General features: G+C 36.2%; 1 protein-coding gene across 4 annotated transcripts in view; it reads right to left on the bottom strand.

The window, feature by feature from the left end:
- ADK (adenosine kinase) overlaps window positions 1-21,303 on the bottom strand; it is a 233,514-nt gene that overhangs the window by 194,543 nt on the left and 17,668 nt on the right. For all 4 annotated transcript variants that reach the window (XM_071748240.1, XM_071748243.1, XM_071748239.1 and 1 more), the window contains one exon: window positions 10,355-10,408. In XM_071748240.1, the coding sequence (XP_071604341.1) occupies window positions 10,355-10,408 (54 nt within the window). The remainder of the gene's footprint in view (window positions 1-10,354; window positions 10,409-21,303) is intronic.

Below are 21,303 nucleotides of genomic sequence, written 5' to 3'. Positions count from 1 at the left end.
TTCTAATTAATCCCCTTATATTCTCATCACTGTCTGCAGCTCTGTTGTTACTCTCCTCACACTCAGAGCCAGCTTACATCAGTTGGGGACAAGGCCAGGCCAGGACTCATGTACTGGGGGAAGGGTGCTGGAGATGCTAACTGGCACAGGGACTTGATCTTCATTACGTCCCACAGGCTCCTGCACCAGCCTGAATAATGTGTATTGGTTTCAGCTGCTCAGCAGAGACACTGGCATCTGCAGCTGCACCAGCTGACTCCTGTGACCAGAAGGTACCACTGAATCCCTTGCAGCAGCTGCACTCCATCTGTGATCACTGGTTTGGGGACAGAAGCTGCAGTTGCTGTTTTCCACTTCTTGTAAAGAAGGTCATCTGATCACACAGGCAGTAGGGTGTGAGGGCAGGAGACCTTCTCCAGAGTAAAGCAGATGGCTGGGTGGTTAAGGCACGCAGCTTCTCAATTTGCAGCAAGTTTCCCAGCAATTTGGAGTCAGCTACATTCCCTGTTTGCTTTGGCCACAAATCCATAAAATTACAATCTTATCTAACAAAAAGCTGCAAGAACAAATCAATTTAAATGTCAGACACCCAAATACAATGATTACTGAGCTATATAAGTATTTAGATCAGAAGATGAGATATTTCCTGGCAAGTCTTCAATGCTGTTCATGATCAGTAAAGAAAGCAAATCAGCTTTACACTAAAACAGAAACTTATCTCCCTGCATATCCATTCCAGACACACATACTTGCTAAGGAGGGGCTTCTAGTTGTCCTGATAAAATCACAGTCAACTGTGATTCCTTCCATCACATTACTGAAATGGCTCACCTCTCCATATTTTCTTCACACAACAGCCTGTGCCTGCTCATTTTTTGCCTGTAAGGGTGCACAGGTGCACAGAGCCTTACCCTAACAAATACATATGCACATTCTCTTAGCATTTGGATTTGTCCTTCCAATCTTGCATGGCTCTGGCTCCCTTGTTTAGAACCATTGCTTTTCTTCCCCATCCCATTCCTACATGTACTGTAACCTATTCAACTCCCTCTTCACTCTTCTTTCTCCATTGTTCAGCTGATTTACGGGATTAGTTCCATGTTGCACCCTGCAAGCTCTCTGCCACTTCATGCTCTCAGAGCAGATTTGATACAAGGGGAAACTTTTGTAACGAAACAGAACTGCCAAATTTTGTACACAGGTTTCTCAGAACAGGAAGGCTCATCCATAAAACCTAATCTTTAGAAGTACAAAGAACAGTTCTCTTCATAAATAATGTATATAGACCTTTGATCACTCCAATCTGAAAATGATGACAAACTGCCTTCAACCCATGGTCTCCTGTTTATCAGGAGGCAAAGAAGAAGGATCCACTCCCAACAACAACACAAACTAGCAGACATTCCACAAGAGCAATTTGCAACTCTCTGAAGCCACATTAAAAATTTGGGTTACAAAGAAACACTTCAGGAATTAAGCAAGCATTATTTTGTTGTTGTTTTATGTAGTGTATCCAGAAGACTTCTGAAAGTCAGTGAGCTGAACTCTTTGAAGTATCTAGTTTCCTTTTCTGAATTCATTCATTAAAGGAGAGGAAAAAAAATTGAAATAAAAACCAAAATTCAACCCTGTTTGAATAGGGCTTATTTAGTAGTACAGTTACTCTTGACCTTAAAAAACTAAATCCTTAACATATGAAGTAAGAGATGCTGTAAATTTTAAGTTTTTATTAGTCTCAGTTCCTAATTAATTTGAGTGTTAACAACAAACTAATTTTTCATTCTAAAGCATACCAACCAGCACCTCTCAAGTGGCAGGAGAATTAAATGCTAAAGATAAATATTTATGATTCCAGCACTACTTCTCAGAATACTGCACTGTCAGCTTTGTGTTTAATGTGTTTTAATTTGATACCTCAGGAATTCCATATTACACACGTCAAGGCCACAGCTGGAAAATCGCATCCCATTTTTGGAAATATACTTCATGAAGTACCTAAAACAAGCAGAGGGCAGCCAGAGGAAATGGGTGAAGCTGATCAGAAGTTGAGCTGATCTGAGCTGCAGGAAAATATGTATCCTGCATTTTCCAGCCTCCAGATGAGAAAAGGACAGGCTTGAGAACATAAAAACAAAACCAATAGGAAAGGAATAATCTATTCACTGTGCCAGCCAACTAATAGAACTGAACTGTATTCAGAAGAAATTATGTAGTAAGACTGCACAGTCTCCACATGACATATTATTTCCAAAGACCTTTAGAGGAGGCTAGACAAATATCTGCCAAGAATGACAAAGATGCATCTCTAGCTGGATTAGGAGAATGAAACTAAATGATCTCTTGAGATCTCTTTCTAAAGTTCTCTGAAAGGAAAGGCAATTAATGGACAGCTACTGAATTATTTTCACACAAGCCATTTAATCTGCTCTGATAGATGATCACCTCCTTTAAAATAGCAGAATCCACTATGTTGAGCACTAATTGGTACTCTTGGGGTTAAGCTTCACCCAGAAAAGACTGAATGGTCAATAGAGACTTAGCTATTCTTTCAGTTGCTGAAAAATGTACAGTTTATTATATTTCTTTTATTTGGGGCACTTGCATCTGTAAATGAGGATACTTTTGAAGCTGTATTAGTGAAGAGAGTGATGCTGCATTAGCAGCTTAGGAAATGAAGTATCTGATGGGAGCATGCTGTTTCTACAATGGTGCAACAAGCAGGACATTGAATTTCTCTGGCAATTCTGTTCTAAACAGTCTCATTGAAAAAGATATTAAATGAGAAAATTGAAGCAAGGGAAAAATATGTAACATGTTACTCACTGAAAAGCACCCATATGTCCAAGAACAACAGGGTTATACCACAAGGCAGCTCACTACCTGATCATTCAGGAAAAACAGTGGCATTATATGCTGATGAGGTGCCTTATGGAATTATGAAGAAACCATCAATTACATACTTTATGCATTTAAACAGAACACACACATGCAGGTGCCACCAAACAATGGCTTCTATTTTTAAAGTTCTACAAGTTCACAAAAGCCTGAAGCTATTCAAAAAATCAAATGAAAGATGTGTGCATTTTATAATTAATTTATAGCGTATCTTCTGTTACAGTAGATTTTTTTTCATTTAAATGCAAAAATATTGAAAGTTAAAGTTCTCCAACTATGCTTTGACCTACCAAAAAGAATAAGTATAGAATAAAATACTATTTTTTTTTTTCCATTGGGCAGCTTTTAGATAATCATGCCTGTGACGTGTAAGTGATCTTAAAGCACATCATCTCAACCACATCATCCTAAAACAAACAAAAGGAAAAACAAAAACCACCAAACAAAACTGAGTTTAGAGAACAGATAAATTATCATTCTGTGTTGTGCAACTTTGACTATTATAAAATAATTTGTTAACACAGTAATCTGAATACTAAATACATTTGAGGTCTGTGTCACAAAAAACACCAAACAAACACAGTATTTGCTTGTTGTACTCAGGTCCATCTTACCTCAAGCTCAAACTGTGCATGCACATGGAATACAATGAAATATAAATGTCTTATTTTCATTGTTTTAAAACAGTCTTTATGTAAGTAGTAAGTCTCCTCACCCAAGGCTCAGAATTATTTTAGAAAAAGAAATAAAAGTATACTGCCAAGTCCTTTAGAGTGGGTAGAAGCTTTAGACATTTTACATCTTTAACTGTAGTCTTCAATTAATTGACATAAAGGTAGCTACTACATAAAGCACCACCTTGTGGCAAAATCAATAGCGGCTGCACAGCCCTCTTCTGGGGCTTTCAAACATCGACACAGTTGCAACAGCTTTGCTGTGTGTTTCGTTAAAAGCTGAACAAAAATAGAATTAAAAAAATATTTTTCCAATAGAAGATTTTCTGAAGATTCTCCTCCACAGATATTACATTTACTAAATTAATGTGATGTCATAAAATCCTCAGGCAGGTATTAATTTTTCTGCATCTAGCGCTGTCTCCAGAGGACTGTGAAAAAAATACAGCATGGAAATAGTACAGTAAAAGAATGGAATAAAAAGCTCATGTTAAGGTAAACTCTGATCCTGTCCCTCAGCATATTTCAAGCTGCAAGATACACTACAAGAATTCATTAGTCTGGCAGCTCAAAACCATCCCATAGGTCTATGTTTCTTTACATTCTCTTTCTAAGCATCACTGTGACAGATGGTATATCTTCCAAGTTCCTAAAATGACCAACTAGAGATTTCCAAATTTCAGAAAAGGCTCATGTGTAGCACAACATAGCACAACACAGAAATCAATACTCTAAAGACAGATTTTGTCTCATTCCAAATTGTGAATTTCCACACAACAACAATGCAGAAACCTTTCCAGCTTCCGTAATTAAGAAATCCAAGAAGATTTTGCAAGTGAAGTTTCCATCTTCTAGCAGCTGCTTTTAGATATTTTATTTATGTCTATTATGTCTATTTATGTTATTTATTTTAGACATTTTATTTATCCTTATGTCACACACACAAAATATTTTGTAATCTCCATTGGCTTTTAGATCCATCCTTCTCTTTTCCCTCCATCCCACTACCATGGTAGTGTTGCATCAGACAACAGTCTCAGATAAGCAGCTTAGGCTACAGAACCAAGTTCCCCTGAGGAACATAAACCTTGTTCTTATCTGTCAACCAGAGCTATTATCACAAGGTATCTTTTATATCAAATAACTACCATATGCATTACATAAGAATGAATCAACACCCATTTCCAAGAGCTACTTAACAACAAGGAATATTAGAAAAAAATCTTATAAAGCTATGTAGAAGTTTTTCTTTAATATACTATATACAAAAAACAACAGAGGCAGAAAGCTTAATTACAATACTGTACTGATAAACAATTTTAAAATATTGACCCAATATGTTTACCACCCTGTAAAAGTAATCTGCATATTACATATTCCATATCATCCACATCAGGATGCAAAATGAAATTATAAAAATACAACCAATACTTGAGATTTTTCATTTTAAATTTAAGCAGATGTAAAAACTGCCTTCATTCAAAAAGGAAAAAAACATTTCTGTTATAATTTAGAGTCTTAATTTCTGGAAATTTTACACAGGATGCCTGTTACCAAGAACTTCATGAGATGATTTGTTAAACAATTTATACTGGTGCTGCATTCAAAAGAACAGGATGGTGGGTGGGCAGGCAGAGAACTGAAGTGCAAATAGAAGGAGGAATCTGTAATAGAAATTTTGTAGCTAAGCATACATCTTTCTTCTTGCATGTGAGTGAAGCCTTGATATATTCCACAAAAATGGTAAAACAATTATAGAGAAATCAAACTGCAATTTGAAGTAATTTCTACAGAGGGAGCCAACTATCCAAGAAACAGGATTAACAAAATGCATTCCAGATCTGTGCAGACTTCTTCCCAGCCATCCATCTCTTTCATTACATTTACATGTTTTCCAAATACACTCAGCACATTACCCAGGTTCTGACTGCACAGAACTCCTAAGCATTTCGTGGAAGTTTATTTAAAGAAGTGCTTGATTACATGTCCTAGAACAAACAATATCAATATACAACAAAAATCTACAGTGCTTTGGGAGACAGTGGCAATTTAAGAGACTGATCATTCCAAATTACTTTTTATTCATTACAACCAGTAGTTTAGACATCGCGATCTGCAGTAATTCTAAAAATATTAATTTTTTTGAACAGTGATTATTAATTCCACAGTGGACATTTTTATTGAAGTTTTCATACAAAACTCTATACCCTGAGACTGGCCACTGTGATAGCTAAAATGAGGAAATCAAAACAAATCTACATAAAGATGAGAGCTGGTAAGGTCTTAGGCAAAGCTGGGCATCTTCTTATTGACCTAACAGTTTTCCACACCAATTTCATTGCTAAATCACATTTCATAACTTATGCTAATTCCCTTAGTTGTAATTACAAGTAAAGTATATTATATAAAGTAACTCAACAGCTCTGACAGATGTCTGTGAGAGGTTCATGCATTACCCCAACCATACAAAACATCTATGTTGCCAGCATATGTTGAGTAGGCTGACAAAAGATTTAAAGCTTAGTATTTCTGATATTTTCTCTCTTCCTCCCACCCCAAACAATTTTCTATCCTATTTTTTTAGGTTTTAGGGGAAATGGAGTAGATAAAAAACAGTGTGTTTTAGAGAAGTACACACTGACAGGATATCATATACCAAAGATATATGGAAAGATATTTGAAAAGTGCCACTCAAAATAAGCTACACCCTCTAGTGGCACAAAATACTGTAGCTTGATTCTTTCCAACAGCATTAGACAGATAGTTGCACACCTTTACGTCCCCAAAACATTTGTGTAAATTGGTGATACTACCTTTCTCCCACCTTTGTTATTCTCAGTGCAGAATAACAAACCCACCAGTGAAACAGAAATGACTGCTCATCTGATTCACTACAACATTTGCATGCTTGGTTTGATCATCACTGGTCTGAACCAAGCTGCTGATTTTACATGCAAGCAGGCTAAGGAGCCTCCACACATCCCACTCCTTTCTGAGCTGCAGGACAGTGACCTCCACATTTTGTGCATTCAGGAGGGGTAAATATTTCCAGCTGAATTCTGAAAAAAATGCATATATGCACCAGCTCACAACTTTGGTGCTAACATATTCCTTTAAGATGAAAAAAAATCTACACCAATGAAAAAATGCGAGTTTAAAAGGGTATTACAGCTGAAGTGATTTGGAAGCAGGAAAAAAAAAAAAGTTATCATTCATACCTTAGCTCTTAAAATAGAAGTTAAGTATGATGCCATGCCTGTAAACCAACTCCAGTCTGTTAGTGGCTGTACTTATCTCTTTAGATAACTAAGATTCAAGGACAACAAGATCAAGTCATGTCAGTGTGCAGCAAGCCCAATTACCTTGGGATAAAGACATTCACTACTGAACAAAATTTACATTTTTATGAAGAACAGCTTGGAGGAAGTGATCTCTAAGAGACTGGAGGACATCTGACAGAGAAATCATTGAGATAATACTAAATGAAGAATGCCAAAAAAGTTCTCCTTACTACATAAGTCAAGTAAAAAGCTGCTGACATTTCAAAAGCTGGAAGAATAAAATGTATTTTAGGCAGAGTGATTTTGGCACTGTACAGGAACACAGAGAGTCTTTATTTGGCTTAAAAACACTGGGACAGGTTCAGGAGAACACCTTATTTATAAGGGCACAGAACCTAAGAACAAGTTGACAATCAAATCAGCAACAACTACCCCAGTGGTAAATTGCCTTGCAGCATTCCTAGAACTGGCATTTCTTTTAGAAGTGAAAGCCCACCTAAATGTCAGGGTAGCTAAGAGTAGCTAAGTATTTAACAACTCAGTGTAAGTCAAATCAGACAATTTAGCTTAAAGGACTGGAAGTGCTCTGAAGTTCAACACTGCTTAGTTGTTGTTCTGTACCATATAGTTAACATAAGAAGAGCAGCACAACGCATATTAGAAAAGTCCCAAAGACCTCTTCCTGAAACAATGTGACGCTGACCTACTGGAGTATTTTCCTGGTCAAGTATCCAGTGACACTCAAGATGCCAAGGTCAATGGCAAAAGTGTGTTCAAACTCTTTCATTATAATCAACAGCATCTAAATCATGCTGCAGTGGAGCTGGAGCTACTGTAGTGGTAACAAAGAAAAACCAAAAAAAGGTTTCTGTTGCACCTGATTGATGGAAAGCTTCAATTTTACTATTTTTTTATAATTTCATTATAGTTAAAGAAGTTCAACACTTCATTTCAGAAGTGACTATGCTATAAAAAAATACCAATATCTAATATGCAACTAAGTAATAGGCAAAATACTTAAAATAAAAAGCTCAAACAGGATTTAAGTGTGTTTAAACTACCTCAAAATAAATACCTCACATCAAAAGGTTCCATTTAATCAGTATCTATTGTGCAAATAAAGCTTACGTACACAGTACAACCTGTACTCTCCAAAATACTGTAAATGACCTATATGTCATTTAACTTCTATTTAACCCCTCAACATGCTATGGTTTCTATTACTTCTCACATCTTTAAAAATGGTTTAACATATTTAATGGGTTAATGATAATTATGCTGCCCACAAGTGCTCTGTCGTTAGAGAGAGTGCTCTACATAAAACCAATCTTATCTACAGATCAAAGGCAACTGCTGCTGCTTGTCTTTTGCCTGGAGCTCAAGCAGTTTTAATGTCCCAGATACACTACACCACGGTGTACAAATGTAAGTTAAATGGCTTCTTCCATCCTCTGAAAGAAGACAGAAATTTTATTTGGCTAGTAATTAAATCACTAAGGCTTTTAACAAATAATTCTTTTTCCAAAGGAATTAAATCTTCATTTCCAGAATACATTTTTACTGTTTGAAATCTATGACCTTACTGAGAAATCTATGACATTACTGAGAAATATCCAAACTTTTAACAGGGGAAAATCTGAGACATTAATTCACCTAAAGCAATTAGCTCATCTCACACATGGATAAACTGCTTAAGTCTTTTGGGAGTACTATGAAATAATGCAAAGTAATACCAATGCAATCATGGAAACAGATGATTACATGGCATGAGCCAAAAGTTTAAAAGAAAAAAGAAAAAAAAGCACAAAGCAGATGCACAAAAAAGGGACAAAGTTGCCCGCTCTCTCTACCATGAAAGGAAGAAATGTGAATGTAATCCTAAAAATCTATCTTCTTTGGAAATACAACTTTTATATAAACATTCCACTAATCATCATGGAGAAGACACCCAGTAAAATTATGTCAGGGCTGACAAGTGAAGCACTTTCTACAGTCTTTTGTACCAACTACCTACCTGCAAAAAAAGCCATTACATAATACAGATTAGAGGGGTGGCAAAGGTGACATTCACAGAGGTTTTTCAGGCAGCTCATGGAGAACTATTAAGGAATGAGGCAATAAGAAAACTGGAGTTCACACACTGAGTCTGTGGCTTTTCAGCCAGTGGTACTAACACGCAAGAATTAAAAGCAACAGTAACAAGGGACAATTACTTCACCTAAGGAAGAGCTTTAAGAACTATTATTTTTGAACAAAATTCTGAAATAAAACATATTATACTACTGTCTTTATGTAACCCACATGCTTACACATAAAGCAAGGACTGCTCCAGTTGTGCCATTTTTTATTTAGCGAGTATTTTTCTCCCATTTAATATGTGAACTCTTGATTGAGCTAATCAGTCATCACAGAAAGTCCCCTCCACTTTCAAAATGTGCATACAGTTCAAAAGTCAGTAACTCAGAGAACTCCAGTATCTAATTTAAAATCCACATTAACTGGGGAGGAAAAAGAAAAACCCCACAAAAAGCCAGACGTTTCCAAACCAGGTATACAAACTCACAAGCCCCCTCCCACATATCTTGATGACATGCACACAATATCTACCCATCTTTCTATTTGGCATTTCCCAAACTTATTTACACATGCTTGTGCACAGCACCCAGTATTTTCTTTCATCTTCATTGTAGAGCTTTTGTATTTTAGTGTATAATATACCAAAATTAAAAAATAAAAAAAGTACTATGCTTGAACATGGAAGACTGCTTAAAATCAGAATAAATTTGAACTTCAGGTTTTTTTGGTTTGGGCATGTCTTTAGTGAAAGAGCAAAGTGACTGAATATGCTGTCATTGTAACATTTGACTAAGATTCCTATGACTAAAGGATGATGCACTCAACCATGGATCATATTTCTTCCCCAGGAATAAGAATTTTAGGCTACAAAATCAGATTAGCCAAATCAAGTAAAATTTCCATAAAACTGACAGAGCTCTAGCAGCTCTTAAATACATTCCTAACCACAGCACTAAACTGTGGTGAGAATTTGTGAAGGTGAGAATGGCCATGATATCACATGAGGATGTAAACTAATGAGTCAACATTGAACCGGGAAAAAAATAATCTTCCTTTTCATTTCTGCCAGATACAAGCATTTCACTTAAATGCAAACACACTGCAAGCAGGCAGAGGCTGTTAGTGTACCCACCGTCACACATAAAACATAAAACTAGGATGGACACAGACATTTAAATTGCACATGTGCCAGATGCAGTTTAGAAATAAATTTTTAAAACAAATGAGTGAAAAAAACCCAAACTTTTTCAGCATGTTTTGACAATCAGTTTTCAGACAAGCTGTGTAATTTGCAGCAGACAATACTAAAGAGCAGGAGCAAATTATAAAAAAAATAAAATTTCTGTTTCAAAACATGAGTAACATATGTATGTACACAGAAAAGCAAATACATATAGCATGCATGTATATCACCATAAAATAGCTTACAGTTCTTTGTGCTTCTCCTCTGCCAAAATTTGGTCATTTGGCTTCAGCCCATACCTTGAAAAAAAATAACAAACAAAAAAAATGGAAATCAGAAAGCAGTTACTCTTGAGAATATAGCCACAAAATATTTTTATTCAAATTGGCAAACAATTAAACTATGTAATATTTGTTGATACAGGTACTTCAGGTACTGCAAAGACAGCAGCAGATTTTTCTAAAAAAAAAAAAAAAAATCACGTTGACAAAAGTAAACATCACATAAAACTTTTGATTTATATCAAATGATCTCAGATACTTTGGCTTGCTATATATCCAAAACTATTGCACTTCATACTATAAACTGCAAATTGATCTTCAAATTTGAACCTACACAGGAACACAGACAATGTGAACAGTGAAATTAGCTGTGGCATTTCCTCACGTGCCAACTAAAAACATTATAATCAGTACCAAAAAATTAAATAGGAAAAAACCTATATTTTAACAGCCTATTTGGGAAAATTTCTGCAGAAAATTTCTGCAGAAAATACAGGTAACCTCTGATGAAAGTAAGAGCTTGAGAGAAACTTTCTTTGCTAGTTTAACCTAAGAGGCAATTTAAGAGAATAGATTCCCTACACCATCTGAATCAGAGGGAAAAAGGAACCCAGCACAGACTATAACTAGCCATGCTACAGGTCACTGTCATTCACTTAGAAAAACCTTTTAAGGTGTGACCTCACTTCTTTTCTGCCTCTGATCAAAATCTTTTTCCATCTCAAAATACTCCACAAATCTACCTGCTATCATTTTCTCTGGGGTTTGGTTTTTTGTTTTGGGGGGTGTTTTCTACTCTTGTTTCAATTTGGGGCTTTTTTGTTGTTGTTTAGTTTGTAGGACAGTCTTATATAATGCAAGCAGCTGCAAGTTAAATGTCCATTTGATAATTCTGCAAGTAGCTAACTGCTCACACTGCAGAAGGTTGCCACTGTCCCTTTGCCCTGCTTTTGTTCCTTGCTCCACTCAACTGCAGAACCATAAATTACTCCTCCTGAGGAAAGACTTTGGTCACCAACCAACTCCAATCAAGCTACTTTGCAAACTTTTTTTTTTTTCCTCAAATAAATAGATAAAATGTACATTCTCTTTTCCTTATAGCATTTCCTGATGATAGCTTCTGAAACTTTTTTCCAGCATCCATTTAAAATGCAAGCATTGACCCCAACCACACTCTCAGGCTCACTAGTGCTGCATTCAAACATACAAGACACGACTGACTGACCCATTTTTCTTGTTTACATATGCAGGGACTGCCTTAGGTTATTTCCCATAGTATCACACTGACTTGCATCCTTCTATCCACTTTGCTGCTAAATCCTTCATGGAGTCACTTCTAATGCAGTGTAGTCCATCCACTTTCTTCTTCTAAAACAGGGGTTTCATTTGACTCTTACAGTAAGCAGACTATGCTGTAGCACACTGTTCAATTACAGATTCAGGTCACTTGGTTTAATTGCAGAGACTTGACAGTTTACCACCCTGCCAGTCTCTAATTTTACATGTTGTGATCTTACAAATTTATGTCTTTTTTCTCCAGTGAACAGTGCTAAAAGACCTTTTCTTTAATGAAAAAAGCTCTAGTCAAATATCAGTGTTTTCATAGTGCTGCTATACCTCTCTGATATATGCATTTCTCATGTATTAATGAGCATTTTATTGATAGCAAATATTTTTGTATCAGAAAATGCAAAGAGCTACCAGGAAAACTCTAAAAGGAACAGCTTTCAGAAGTCAAAAGACACTAACTCTTCTTACGCAACTTGCAATCTTACTAAAATTAAAATTAAATCAGGTCATTTGTTAAAAGGATCTGCCTGTCACAGACAGAAATATTCTTGACTAATACACAATCCATTTTGTAAATGGAGATAATTCTGAACATTAGAAGATACACCTGCATGAAGTCACAACCATTCTTCATTACATTAAAAATAAGTGCATCTTTTCTCCAAACAGAAATCAATGTCAGCTATAACTGGATACAACTTTATCTGCTGAGGACACAGAAGTATTATCACACTCCAGCTTTTTAAATCTTCCAGATTCTTTGTTCTTCCACTTTAAAAACCAAAACAAAACTAAATCATTTAATCCCTATTTAGAGGAAAAAAAACCAAAGAAAACCCTTCATTACTTACTCAGACTAATAAGTCAGCTACAACAGAAACCGTGCAACATAATGGGAATGCTCTTTTAACAGATTTGTTATTTTTGCCTGGAGTATGTTGCTGACATACCACAGTGAGATGCAGGAGGGACACAGTTGCTACTCCTGAGGTCTCCAGAATGGGTCCTTTGGTCAATCTTAGTTTACCTAATAATTTTCACCATCACCCCCTCCTTTCACCAAGAAAATTACATTTTTCAAATATTCTTTCTTGATCCCTGAGGATACTTTGATAGCAAATTGTCCAAGAAAATGTCTCACAAAGGGACGTGCTTATAGAGCTCAAACTTTCATAAGTACTTTCTGCATTAAGGTAGGATGCCTATAGTATTTCATACACAGCTGCTGAGGTATTCAATAAATTTAAATGTGCAACTAGCCTAGTGAACAGCTTATGTAATATTTCCCTCCATCTGTTTTGTAGGCAAGATTTATAAGCACCAGTTGGCTCTTCCTCACTGATGAACGTTAGAAAAGGAAGAATTTCTTTAAAATGGAGCCAAGGACACCAAACACAAAGTTGATGCTAAAGATAAGCTGTTGGAAAACGTAAAGTTAGGACATTTAAAACCAATTAAGCTACCAGATCAACATACTGTACACATTATACATTTAAACACCTGGTTTTAAACTAGCAGGAAGAAGCAAAACAAATGTGCTAGGGAAGCAGGCAAAAGTTCAGAAGGAACCACAACTTCACTTTTTTCTCTTTTCTGCCTGGGGAAATTCAAGACATCCCAGCACATTAAATAATGATTATTATTTTCAACTGTCTAGTACCAAAGTGTGATACGGTTTCAAAGTGTTAATAGCCTCTTCATCACTGCTCAGTATCCTGTTTCAAAAAAGGGACCCAAGAATCAAAAAAAAAAAAAAAAATGGTCTACAGCAAGGTTGCAGGTAAGAGTCAAAACAACTGTAGCATATTTAAAAAACGGTATGTTTTAACACTTTGACACGCCCTCCAAAGACATTTTTAACCTGCTGGAAGAGAAGCCAATGTTCATGCCACTCCCTTCAAAATGGCAGCTGCACATAATCGTGAAGGCAGACAAAGCATCCCAGCTGCATCAATTATCACACTGCACAGCTGCATATTTCCACCAAACTGGTGCAGCTGCCTGCCCAGATACACACACCCCAGCCTCTGAGCATCACAGCTGATGCCTACTGACAGCCCATTAGGCTGATTGTAACTTGGGCAAAACTTCCACTTCTGGAAGACAGCAGCTTTCTCCCTAAACTCAGTTCCTTTTGGAATTTCTTAAGCCACAACATTCTTGGTCCAACCTCTAGATGTTAATTGCATCACAGTCACTCCAACATATACTATTCTGACCAAAGCTTGAGTGAACAGATAGGACCTAACAGACATAAATATTCTATCATCCATTCCATCATCCTCTAATCACAGTTTAAATGAGAAGTTCCACACTGCTTTACATTACTCTTCAGCTTTGAAATATAATTTTTTTTATACCAATATTTTTTCCAACCTGGTTACAAAAAGGCACATTTAGGCATTTACTTGACCAGGACAAATGAAGAAGCTAATATGTTTCATCAAGAAACAAAGACCCAAGTCCAATTCACACTCTGAAAAAGCACCACTTTGCCTTTTGACTACGACAGGGGCACAGCAACACAGGTTGTCTAAATTAGCCTGCTGAGCAAGGTGATTTGAATGTCTCACATATAGGCCCTAATTCCAGAGCTTACAAACATTAACAAACTGGGGATATATTTCCATTAAGAAATCTTGAAATAACTGAAATGTAATTATCAAGGATGTTTTCAACTTCCCAGGACAAAGCTTTTCTGAACATATTATTTTTTTTCCCATTTGTTTACTGTAACCAATAACTAAACCAGAGCTGAGACCTGAACTTGTCATTTTCTTCCTTCCTAATTGTTATATTATGTAAAAAAAATGCCTAGGCCACATGGCATAGTTTTAGTGTGCATATCAGCTCAAGGTGCAACTCTGTTCACATAATCACATTCTGTGTGATTACGACGCTACAAAAAACAAATTATGCAGACATGTATATGACTTCCCTAGGTTTCACCTAAGAAGTTTATTATCTCAATTTCAGTTTCAGCAGAAATGTAACATTTTTCTTAAATGTCTGATTTTTATTTTTAAGCATTCAATTGTACATTCACCAAGCATAGTACATTCAGATGACTTGTGCAGTGCATTTTAAAGATCTTTCTGAAATGGTAATCCTACAATTCAAAATGTTTCGTTTTTTGTTTTTTATTTCCCAGTTCCTAACATAAGGATGTATGAAAATTAATTTGCATGGACTGGAGTGATTATTTTTACAATAATGCTGTTAATGTAACAAACAGTCATGAAGCATGGTTCACTCCAGGCAGCATCCAGTTTTACAAAGCCTTAACCAAATTAAAAAGAAAGCACAGCCTACACTAAATATGTACTGCTGAAAAACTCCAAATGAATGTCAAGTTCAGACCTGCTCTGTGAACAGGATTTTCCTGAAAAGCTGGTAAATTCACCTGTCCTAAGGCTCAAAATGAAAAAGGGGGATGAGCAAACAGGTTTAAAATGGAAAATAGATTTTCATAGCTTCAAAATTAATTCACCTTTCAAAACTTCTGATTTGAATCCATCAAAACACAAACTTACATAGAAAAAACAGCTAAAAATTGCAGAGATATCAGACTAAAACTCAGCTCAGACATACACTCTGCTGCTTTGGGCAGAAGAGCCAAGAAAAAAACCTCTCCATCATGCCGGCTAACCAGAGAAAGTAAGGTACATAAAACTTTATACATATCAAAGTAATATTTTCATTTATGTTTTCAAGAAAACTTGTGAAGAAACAAAATTCTAGAGATAAAAGAATTTTATTGCATCAATTTCCGATATAAGCAGCCAGCATTAAAAAAAAATGGGAAAACTATTTCAAGTAATAGAAAGTTGCAATAGTGAAGCACCCTAGAAGTTCCAAACATCTATCTGTGAAGACTTCCCTCTGCCTTGTTTGATGTCCAAATAAAAATGAACTTTCTGCCACAGGACAGAGCATGCTCCCCTTTTAAAGCATCTGGGCTTTGCTATTCTGGAAGCTTACTATACTTGACAAGCTTTCCTGCAGTTACCATTTTACCTGTTTCCCAGACTGATTAAAAATGAAATGGTATGGGTATGACAGGGTAGATGTCCAACATGTTCTTTGGACTCTTCAGAAGAGTCATAAGAAAAGGGAACAGAGTGCAAATCCTCAGTCAGAGACCTAGAGCATGTTAGATGTATTTAATGGACAAGACAAGAAGAATTTGTCATATTACCCTATGCTTCATCAATAAAAGACAAGACCTTTTTAAGACAGAGCTCTGCAGAAGCCTGTTTCAACAAAGCCATTAAGAAACCTAAAGGACTACAGTGAAGTCTTCCTGTATTCTGGATTCATCTAAATAAGTTTCCAGAAGAATGATTCAGCAATTATGCTGCTTCAACTTTCAAGTGATGTTAAGGCTACTCTCACTCTTCTAAAAAAAGAAACTCAGCCCTTTTCCAGCTGTTTTTTTCTCAATTATTAATCTTGTAAAAACTAGGACAACCAGCCTGTGGGACACTGGTGCTCATGTGTCCTTTTTCAGACTGTATTGACTGCTTTCTACCAAATGCATTTAATACATCCCACAAGATCTTTCAGGTCAGAAATACAGCCATGTGTGAACTGCTACAACAGTGCATCCTCATGAGCATTTACAGACCAATGCACAAAAAAAGCCTAATAAAAGCCTCCAAAATATTTCCAGCACATCAGATTTATGTGGGATGGGTGTAGAAGGTCAGCCTGTTTCTCAACTTCCATCTGCAATTTATCAGATAGAATGAGTAATGCTGCTATAACTCTGTAACTGCCCAGGCCAGAAGAAAAGGAGTTCAAAAGGCAGTAAGTGAACTGCTTTTCGTACACTGGTAGGAAAAGGATGGATTTCTCAGTTTTTCTCAAGGCTACAGTTGCCTAAAAGTTTCATTTAAGTTTCAGGTAGCCTGACTCTTGTGATCAGCCTAGTCATTTTTTTCATGTACACAAACACAGAACATCAGTACAATGACTTGTGTCTGTTTGGATCATTACTTTAAGTTTGCTAAGTCAGATTCTAGTGGCTGTGCATTTTCTAAAACTAGACAAAAACAAAAAACCACAACCCAGACAACACCTTACGTATAAATTCAGCAGACAAATTCATCACTCACCAGAAGCGACCAGCTAAACTGAAGTTAAAAGGTTTTGTGTAACTGGCACATACATAAAACCTAGTCCAAATATTTAAGACCTTTTTTCCCCGCCCTATTTAAAAAAATACCAAAAACAAACAGTAAAGGGCTTTGATTCACATCCTGAAAGTCTCAGTCTCTTGCCTGACTAGCACTGGTTTTATTCTGCCATCTTAGTAATTTGCTTTTTTATTTTTTCCATAAATCCCTCTGTTGCCTTGCTGTAGTCTCCCAGCTTCAACATGTGGTAGGCACCACACTCTCCATTCCCTCAATTTTTTTCTCCCCTATTCCATAACAGGGCAGCTGGTCCCATCAACCTTTTCACACTCTGTCTTGGCCACAACTTGACAGCACAACAAGGACCCCTTCAAACATTAATTTCTGGTTTTAGTGACAGCTGCTCATCATTCACTGTAACTCTAGGACGACACTGTACAGGTTTGACAATATTAGAAAAATTTGAGTAGATGCTGCTTTGCTGCCAAATACAAAATGCAAGCCCAGAGTCTCTTCCTTGAAAAACACGAAGATTGAAGAAGGATTGTATCACAATATAATCCCAAGGAAGACCAGAAAAATGTGAGTTTCACAACTCACCTATACAAAGAAAAGAAGAAACTGCTTAAAAGACATCAGACATTTCATTTTGGAAAGTATTAGTGCTGTGAGAGAATGTACACTTCACATTGACTTCAATACAGACCCAATACTATGTGACACATATCTGAGTGATCCAGAGTTAAGTACAGTAGCTATGGATGAAATCCAGAGATGACAGCAGACTGGCAAGGGTATGTAGTGACAACAGAACCTTCTAGCAGACTCTAAGATGAAGCCATTCAAACACAGGAACTTCAAAATATAGAAAGATGCAGAGCAAAAGTAAGCAAGAAAAAACCAAACCAATAGAGTGAACATTCACTAAAAGTCTGAGTCAGCCTTACTAAAAATTTTATCCCTTTCCATTTTGAAACAGAAAAACATGCAGCCAAAACATCCACCTTGGGAAGAACTGTAGGTAGGAGTAAAGCAGGCATTGGTGGTAATGGGAAAGAAAAAAAATAGCAACAGAAGGTTAAGATGCTTCTACCTGAAGAATGTTGAAAATCAATCACTTGAAATTTCTGGGTGAAAGGGATCCCAAAAGTATTAGCAGAAAGACTTTTTTACCACAATATCCATCATGAAAATAAAAGATGGATTTAAATTTCAACATAGAATTAACTTAAAATTACACTCCTGAAATCTAAAAGAAAATAAATGCAGTTATTGATATCATAAATTATAAGCACTTTGTTTCCCCCATTTTTTGCATGGATTTGATCACTAATTTAAATATTAGTGATATTTAAATACTTACTAGGTAAGTTTTTCTGGTGACTTATGGTTTGCTGTTTGTTTTTTAACTCCCCTCTCAACATCTTCCTACTTTCCAAGCTATTCAGTGTAGTAGGATAGACTCCCCACTGATAATATGGTTGAAAATCAGGACTTTAATCAGCTATTAATATTGTAAGACAGATTTAAAGAGCTTTTGAAATTGAAGTCAAAACAATAATAGGTTTAAATGATTAAAAGAGATTAAGAAAGCCAGGAAAGTTCAAAGCCTGTTAATCACCAGACTGCAGAAAACTATGATCATTTAATAGGGTTGGCCCTATCACTCTGGCCCATATATTAGTGGCCTTGTCAAAACACTTTTATGAACTATAAACTAGTGAACTATAAAATTTAAGACCTCTAAGCATTTCCAGTATAGAGCTGAAGAAAAATGTGCTTCTTTCAGTAATAATTTTTAAAATATCTGACTGCATGAACCTTTTAAAAAGCTATACAGACTCTGTACATTTTTTTTGGAAATTGGTACTCAACTCTCTGCTCATTACACCAGTAGAAATATACTTAAGTCGACATTTAGTAATTTCATCAAGGAAAAAAATATTAATTGCATTTGTGCAGAGCTATATGCAGCTCTGCTTACAGACTGAGCTATTTAATGTACTCTTTTAATATTATTTCTTTGAGCCTTCAATATCTAAACCATTTCTTTAGTAATATCAGTCATTGTGCATTTTTTCTCTTCCAAAATCATAACCTAACCTTCACATACCATTTTTTTTCAACCAAAAATAACACTGGTTGGTCACTGAATTTGATTATAAACACAAACGAGCTATTTTACATCTTGAATTAGTTTCACTTGCAAAGAAAACCCAAACAAAAACAACATGTACATAACCCACACAGTAACACTGAGTGTCCCTGCTCTCTTCCTAGTTATCCACAATTATTTGCTATTAACACTTTGTAATTTACTATTCAGATCAACTTGTACCAGTTCTACAACAGACCCTGTCAGCAATTCTACTGAAAATGCCCATATACTCACAGCTGCATAAAGAGCTCTGCCTTGAGATGGAAATTTTAAGAAAACATCACTTGGGAAAGGCAGAGTATTGTGGTTGTGGACACAACCTTGAGATACTCCTACCTAGATTTATAGATTATTTTAATGATTTCTTCTAAATAAAACCTCTCTCCATGCCATATATGAACAGCACTGCAAGGTACTCAACAGCTTCTTTATGCTTGAAAACGAATCCTTCATCATTTCCTCTAAGGAGAAGACAGTCTTAAAAAAACAATGTGCTTTTGGTGTCTGGATGAAGCAGGCTCTACTTCTGCTATAAAATACAGGTTAATACTTGGGAGGAACTAACAGAAGTGGTAACCTTGCACTGCTGCAAACATAAACATCCACATGTAATGCATTTCATAACTGAATTATAACTTTGTCCCAACACTAGATCTGTCCTCTCTCTCTAAAAACAACAATAATAAAAACCCCCTATGATTTCTAAAATGCACTTATTTTAATATCTCTAGTACAAAGAAAGAAATGCCACATCAATAAAAGTCAATTAAGACACAGCAAAAGGCAATTACTCTCCAGTGAAGAGCTCATAAACCACAAAGTCAGCTCATAATGTTACTTTCAAGTAATAAAATCATCCCAAAGGACAATACTGAAAGTGCTGAGGCTGTATGGAATCTTGATGGATATTAAATACTTTATGGTCTAAGAAATACTCAGAACTGACCTATTCATCATTCATGGGGACACAGAGAAAAAGACTGGTGTATCATTTTTTATGCAAATGGCACTGTTCCATTTAGGAATCGGGGAAATTAATGGCAAGTCTCACATCCAAGTTAAAACTTTTTCCTAGTTATTAAAAAAAAATATAGTTTTAAGATGTATTCCATTTTCCTGTTACACAATTTCATGAATGTCTTTGTTTGTGTCAGGCCAGGCTAAATACCAATTCCATACTACAGTTGCAACCTAAGTGAGTCTTTGGACTGTCTAAAAGCCTGACCTCTTTCATCTGTCCCTGAGCACTTTGTTACAGGGCAGTTCAGCTTACAGACACTTAAAACGGGAATAGTCAGGGAGTTCATCTGCCTTGATTTACCTTCTCTAAACATGGTTTTCAATGCTGACAGAGTAGACAGCAAGCTGTACACAAGTGTTGCAGCTTCTGTGCAATTCCAGCCATGCTGATAGAACTTAGCCAGATCACTAAAGGACATTAAATTCACTGGGAAAAAAGTTGCATATGGAAAAAGGTGGAGAAGGTTTCCTTACTGCACTGAAAATCATCCTTAAAAACAAAGGATCTATAACAAGATGGAAATCCAGGAAAGAGCTCTTCAGAGATAAACTCCCTGCTTCTAGAAGCAATTACTGCTTCAGGGAAGAACTGTTCCTCCCTTTTCCCTCTAGCCATAGCCACTGTTTTGTGTCCAAACCCTTCACCCACAGCAGCAGCTGCAACATCAAGCCCAAGATTCTGGCAAAGGAAAAAGAGAGAGGTATTTGGACAGTTCCTGTCATTTACGAGGCAAAAGAGCTTCCCCCTTTCCCTGAATAACAGTTTTGTCCCAGAGCTGGATGTAGAAAAAGGTGTTTTGAGCATTGAGCAATTTGAGAGTCAATAAAAATTTGAATTTCAAAATATCCTCCTATGTTGTGAAGTTGCCAGGCTTTTTTCATTACCTTTTTACCCTAATTTACATATAAAACATGAAAGACCAGACTTTTACACCTCAGATATTCTTAGCTAAGGCAGGAACTTGTGGTTGGTGCCTTCAAAACAACAGACAGGGATTTTGCACAGGCTAAATTTTGCAAAGCTGTCAACATTAGTTTTGGGTTTTCTTTTTCCTTAAGTAAAGGTGATAGCTAATGTGATTTCCAAAACCCTGAGCATGCAGAATTACACTCCAGATTAAGAGTATTACAGACATCGAGACTGAAATCACATCTAATCAAGATACACATCCAAACATTTAACATAACACAGACCAAACAACAGTTGTATTCTGTTTAGTATTTCAGTTGGTCTTAGTACTAACATCAAAAACACAATTCAAAACCAAAATAGCTGCAGTGAAGTACACTGGGACACACTCTTGGCA

This window comes from Heliangelus exortis, chromosome 7 (genome assembly GCF_036169615.1).
Source record: "Heliangelus exortis chromosome 7, bHelExo1.hap1, whole genome shotgun sequence".
NCBI classification, from domain to species: domain Eukaryota; kingdom Metazoa; phylum Chordata; class Aves; order Apodiformes; family Trochilidae; genus Heliangelus; species Heliangelus exortis.
The sequence above is the reverse complement of the archived record's forward strand: the minus strand, read 5'-3'. Positions and strand labels throughout refer to the sequence as shown.